Source organism: Cnephaeus nilssonii (genome assembly GCF_951640355.1).
Source record: "Cnephaeus nilssonii genome assembly, chromosome: 1".
In the NCBI taxonomy this organism is placed as follows: Eukaryota; Metazoa; Chordata; class Mammalia; order Chiroptera; family Vespertilionidae; genus Cnephaeus; species Cnephaeus nilssonii.
In genome coordinates this window covers 44,528,162-44,534,767 of record NC_137072.1, presented here as the reverse complement: position 1 = coordinate 44,534,767, position 6,606 = coordinate 44,528,162, and the positions used below count along the sequence as shown (strand labels likewise).

The window sequence follows — 6,606 nt, the reverse complement described above, 5'->3', positions numbered from 1 at the left end:
GTTAATCTTGATTTCATGAGTACATTTTTATAGTTTTGAAAGGACACTAAATTTTCTGAGTGCCAGGCTTTTAAAAAATGTTTATTTTCTACATTTTAAACATTTAATGCTGCTGACTGGAAAAATCATCTTGAAATTTAGCAGAGGCATGATATTTTTGTGAAATACATTTTTTTTTTCACATCCCACCTGTTAGGATCAGGGTACTTGATAGCAAACAATAGAAACTCCAGATAATTTAGATTGCAAAGGAATTAATGGGAAGGTTGGTGGGTACCTTACAGATCTGATGGAAAATGCAACAGAATGAGGCTTAGAAAATACTCAGGAATGAAAGGAGGTTGATGGCAGAGGAATCAGCCAAGCTCATGACACTGGAATATTCTAGATAGGATACTACTTCTGCATTGCCATGGGGGCCACCTCCACTGGACACTCACTGCCCCCAGGATCTTTATTCTACCACTGCCACCATGAAACCATGATTTGTTCTGTCTCTACATCTCTGCATCACTTCCTATATGTTCAACATGTCAGGTGGGAGTTTCTGAAATTAGCTGAGTCAAGGTGCTGTCACACCTTAGCTGTCTATGGTTGCCAAGGGGGAGTCTATGGTGCCCTTCAACCTTTGTAGACTTATATAAAGGAGTTATCCCTAAATAAAAACATCTAGATAGTGTGGTGCCAAGAAAGTAATAAACGATCATGTCTAATTTTCCCCATCAAATATCCATCCATGTATCCTCTAAATCACCTAATACTTTCCACAGTGAATATATCTCTCCACTAGAAAATATCTACTCATAATTTCTACTTCTTTTCTATTTATCAGCTTTCTCACTAATTGGTTCCATCATCCAACCATTTTTACCTTTTTTAAAAAATACTTTTCCTTCTATTTCTTTTCTGAATAATATCTTATACCCTTCCACCTTAATGACAATACACTATATCCATGTATAATCTCCATCTCTTTAAAATGCTGAATTTTTAAGGCCAAACCATGCAAGATTCCTTTACAATACAAAGCATGATTGCAAATCAAAAAAGCTGGAATCTTAACCGAAAGTGCATATCCAGCTCCTAAAAAAGCATCTTCACGTAAATATTCAACTTGAGGATATTTTACAAAAGCAAACTTGGTGTGTTGCCTCCCCTCCCCCAAAAAAGGGACTAATTGACATCCCGCTATTCCCTGTATCATTCTCTACTACTGGAACCACGCTCTGAGGTGTTTTAAGAATATTGGGGAAACATGTTCAGTTTTTGGAAAGGCTAAGAATACATTATTATTTTCCCACCTACAAATTCACTATGAAATACGTTAGAAATTATTAGATTCCAGTAATAAAAGATACCTTTATCTTCTCTCCTCCATCAGAAACTTCACAAAATGGAAAGCAAATGTGTAAACAAAACTAAAAGTATCACACAAGTTCAGCCCGTGTGGCTTAGTGGTTGAGCATTGACCTATGAACCAGGAGGTCACAGAATTTGATTCCTGGTCTGGGCACATGCCCAGGTTGTGGGCTTGATCCCCAGTGGAGGGAATACAAGAGGCAGCCGATTGATGATTCTCTCTCATCACTGATGCTTCTACCTCCCTCTGTCTTCCTCTCTGAAATAAATAAAAATAAAAAGTATCACACAAATAAAGTCAAAAGGTTTAATTTTATTGAATGAAGAAAGTTCATTCAGGGCTTACACATATCATATGAATACTTTAGATTATAACAGATTATAAATCAATAGCTGATTGGAAGGAAGGAATAAAGAAAACAGTTTATATTTTCAATGTAGAAAAAAATCTAATCGCTACAGATGTCTTGTAAAATTCCCAAAAGGAGGTCTAGCCACGTTTATTGTTTAGTGGATTTTTTTCCCTTTTTCAAGGGATGAAAATGAGATTCAATGTGTATATTATTGGTTACAATTAGTATAACAGCTTGAAAAAAATCATGAGACAGAAGCATAAATATAATATAAAAAGACAAGATTTTAAAATTGTATTATAGGAATATTAACTATAATAAGTGGAAAAGATACATTAAAATCAGCACTGTATTACACTAGTTCAAAACAGAGCTCATAAGGCAGACCAAAACTGATGCGAGTTAAAGACAATGGTCTGTTTTTAGGAAGGGTGTCCAGACAGACACCACCACAAAGAAATGCCAACACTAACTATGTGGTCCCCTCTGGTTACTCAGTGAAGTGTCAAAGGTGGAGGGACTGGTTAGCAGCTCAAGCTTTCTCCAGGGATTGGTAGTATTCCACCAGCACAGTCCAGGCCTTGGGAGCCATGAAACCCTCAGGAGGCTTCTGGCCATCGCGAGCAAGTTTGCGCATTCGTGTTCCCGAAATAAATTCAAAGTCTTCATGGCTGGAAGAAAATTATGTCACACCTTAAAAAACTTAAGTTATAGGAAAATATTAAGAAGCAATTGTTCCTTCTGTTCACAGTAGACAAACTTACTTAAAAAAATGGATAACATGTACTTGTGAATATCAAGCTGATTTCAAAGTTATCACTTAGTAAAAATACCACATTATTGAAAATCATCCAATTTCAGAATTGGCAAACCTATTTTAATTGACATTTTTACTGAGATCATTGTAGATTCACATGCAATTATAAGAACTAATACAGCAAGATCCCAGGTATCCGTTTAGCCAGTTTCCCCCAATGGTAACATCTTACAAAACTACAGCATAACATCACAACCAGGGCATCAGCACAGAAACCATCTACCATCCTACTCAAATCCCCCTAGTGTTATTTAGCTCATTTCCCAGGGTGTTTATTTGGTTCTGTGCAATGTTATCACACGTGCAGGCTCGTTTAGGCAACCACAGTTAAGGTCCAGGACAGTTCCAAAACCAGAACGATCCCTCAGGTTGCCCTTTTATAGCCATACCCATCTCACCCTCTGCTCCCCAGCCCGTGGCAACTACTAGTTTAGAACTAGGAACTTAAAAAAGAGAATTAAATATAATTTAGCTAGCACAGATTAAAAACTTTTAGGAAGGTTGAATCTGAAAGGCTAAATGCATATTGGAACATTAAGAGAAAAACTGGAATTTCATAACAGCAACAGAGAGTAGGTAGCAATAATTGCTACTATTCCATTGATAAGCTACTACAAAGGCAGTGCCAGTCCTTCTCATCTTCATACATACAAAACGCACCAAAGCCCTTACACCATTAAGCATGTGGCACCTACAGCTACTACACATATCGTCTACTGGTAATTTCATCCTCTTCCCTCGAACAATGGGACCAACTAGAGAACAGACCAGGACCCAGCATGAGTTCTGGGTCACTCAAGTCACCAAATCACAGACCACATTTACTCCCTATTAGAAGCTCTATGTTCCCTCCCCACTTCATTATCCGTGGAGTTAACCTGAGGATCCCGTGAAATCATAAACTGCCAAGTGGCCCTTCCTTCTAGAGGTATGCTAGGTATGTTTTAATCATCACATTCCCAGGAATCTACATGAAGGAAATAGTCAGAGATGCAGACAAATATTATGCAGAAAGATACCTATTATGAAAGTTGTTTTATGATAGTCAAATATTATAAATAACCTAAAAGGTGACGGTTCTAAATAAACGATGGTATAGCCCTGAGGAGAATTACGTAGTTATTAAAGTACAGCTAAGGGTGGGGAAAGATGTTCATGATGTAATTAATATGTGAAATAATCAGAACAGAAAACTTTATACATAATACCACTGTAGTTTTGTTAAAATACAAGGGATGGGGGGGAGGAAGGCTATAAAGAAATACACGGAAGCGTTAATAGGTTATTTCTACAAAGTGGTGTCACGAGTGCTTTTACTTTTGTTCAACATGTGTTCTGCAATTTTCTACAATAATGATTTGTATCAATTACCAAAATCAAATAAAATATCAAAAACAATTATGAGTAAAAGCTTATTTTAAAAATCTCTATCCAAAGTGATGTATAATAATTTAAATTCCTTTCATTAGGCTGAAACCTCCATCATTTGGAATGCCACCCCAATGAGAGCAGGTGAGCAGGATGCTGCTGTAGCATGTGCTCCCTGTTCTGGTCCCACCGCAGTGGCACTGCTACCAAGCAGAAGGCACTACTTCTTTCATTCAGACATGTGACATCTCCTAGTCACCCTGTCTGCTCTTCCTATTCCCTGCACTACCAGAGAAACAAAAAGACACACAGATACTCAGTATTTCAACAGCCCTCTTCTTCGCAGGTGAAATACCTTTTAAATGTCTATACAAATTTTCAAAGGTGGCGATGAGAAGGAAAGGGTAATGGGGAATGCCTCAAAGCAGGCTGGATTCAAACAGTTTAAATCTAGAAGGTATCTCCCACTTCTGTCGTCTATGCAATATGCAGAAAAGTCAGAACTATAATACTAGACTGGCCCGTGCAGATGAAATGGTGACCACAGTTGATACATGAAGTAAGCAACCATTTTCCTCTTTTTTAAAAAATTGATTTTTAGAGAGAGCGGAATGGAGAGGGAGAGAGAGAGAAACATAGAAGAGAGAAACATCAATCGGCTGCCTCCTGCGTTGACCAGCATCAAACTTGCAACCTGGGTATATGCCCTAACTTGGAATTGAACCCAAGACCCTTTGGTGCACGGGACAGTGCTCAACCAACTGAACCACACCAGCCAGGGAGTGATCACCTTTCTCTTCCATGAATGAGTACAACTTAAGGTGAGAAAAAAGAAATTTACTGCACGTGAGCTAGGCCTAGAAGCAATACTATGAGAGATTTTTTTTAAAAATCAGAAAAGGTTGGGGTTAGAAACATAACTTGTAAATTGTCAACACTGAAATGAAAACTGAATTTGAGAAAGCATAAGCTCAGCAAAAGAGAAAGAATTTGTCAAAGGAATAGGAAGAAACCCAAGATGATTATAAGAAAGTCATGGAAGAAGGGACATTTTAAAAGTTTAAGGCCGCAGAGGGGCTAAGGAAGATGGCCATGAAGGAAGAAAAAAAACCCCAAACACTGGATTTACAAACCAGAATTTAAATTTTCTTTAATGTAAGAGTTTTAGTGGATGATGAAGAAAACAGATGGAATGGTAAAATGGCAGAGACGCAGAGGAGAAAAGATGCGATTTTTTTTTTCAAGAAAAGAGTAAGTACACAGGCAGAACAAAATAAATGGCAAGAATGAAGCTCAGAGCTAATTTTAGAAGCAGGATGAAAACCAGGAGGGAGGAAACAGGAAGATGGAGAAGGTCTGAAATAAAGAACACAGGGAAAGGAGCTTTGACAAGGAGGAGGGTCAAGAATGAAGAAAAGAATAGTGATGATTTGAAGTTAGAAGAAGGTGAGGCAGTTAATGTTTCCACAAAGACGTAAGGTTGACTTCTGAGGGTAACCAGAAGCTGTATGGGAATAAACTGGTAACAGAATCCATCAACTCAGTCAACTGATCTCCACCTCATCTTCAGGTTACACCTGAGAGGATCAAAGCCAAGCCTAGGCACAAAGTCGATGGGGGCTGGTGGGTCCAGATTTCTTCCCAATTGTATCTCAAAATCCTTGCTCCAGCCTGATGTAAACTTGGTTAGTTCAGCTGAGAACCATCTGACAAAATCTCGGACTGAATGTTTCAGTTCCTTAGAAGGTTCCCTTACCAGCTCCCTAACTAAGCTTCATTGAGGAAAATGATGACCCGAGCGCTTTCTGGCCAGATAAATTTAAAACTCTGATTTCGAAAAAGAAAATTCTGTCACATGCATGAAGCAATCTTTGGTTGTTGATGGCAATGAGAAAGATGCAAGAGTGCAGCAGCTGCTGGGTGATTCTGTCTTGCCTTTTTGATTAAAGGAAGAAAGGCCAGACCAATTAAAGTCTTTTCTTTCCCCAGAATGCCACGCTGTCTAAAATCCAGAAGTTTGCTTGCATTCCTTTTGAAATTGCATTTTAAAACCAAGGTCCCTGGGTACCTCTTTTCCTGACGCTATTTCACACTCCATCTGCCCCGCATGCCACAGGCATTTCTTCATCACATGGAACTGGAGTTCCTGCTTCCACATGGTGGTGGCTGCACTCCACCCTGGCTGCAAAAAACACATTTATTTCCCTCTGCCTCATAACTGTACTTCTATCTGTCACAGACGGATTCTGTTTCTCATCAGAAGGCCGACGCAAGGCCTGGACACAAGAGTCACTATCTGTAATCGAATCACAGTGTTTACAATCATATATTTAAATGAACATTATTTTACAGAAATAATTAAATCAAGCAGAAATCGAGGCATTCCAGGAATGATCTAAAATTAGCTCTGACCTTCACCTGTGAGTAATCAGGAATCTGCTGAAGCAGAAAAGGCTACTGAATAAAAGACGTAAGGCTCTGACTACAAAGCAGCTCTAATTAGGCTATCTAATTGTACTAGTTACCAATCTTCCATGGAACCTAGAAAAGAAACACAAGTATGTTTTGGTTTTTTCTTCTCAAAACCACTTGGTCATAGATTCTTATAATCCACAGCTGACAGAACTCCTGCTCTTAAAAAAGGGGGAGTGCATTTAAACAGCAGGAAGGGGGAAACCAGACGATCAAGTAGACTACGTGGGGTCCTGT

The 6,606-nt window shown here is 38.7% G+C and overlaps 1 protein-coding gene across 4 annotated transcripts in view; it reads right to left on the bottom strand.

Annotated features, from left to right (window-relative positions):
- Positions 1-1,652: 1,652 nt before the first annotated feature.
- The window catches only part of PAPSS1 (3'-phosphoadenosine 5'-phosphosulfate synthase 1), a 180,337-nt gene continuing 175,383 nt past the window's right edge, over positions 1,653-6,606 (bottom strand). For 3 of the 4 annotated variants that reach the window (XM_079773290.1, XM_079773292.1, XM_079773289.1), the window contains exon 12: positions 1,653-2,383. In XM_079773290.1, the coding sequence (XP_079629416.1) occupies positions 2,245-2,383 (139 nt within the window). In that variant the 3' untranslated portion in view covers positions 1,653-2,244. Of the gene's footprint in view, positions 2,406-6,606 lie in introns of all 4 variants that reach the window. The other variant, XM_079773291.1, reaches the window with a different exon arrangement.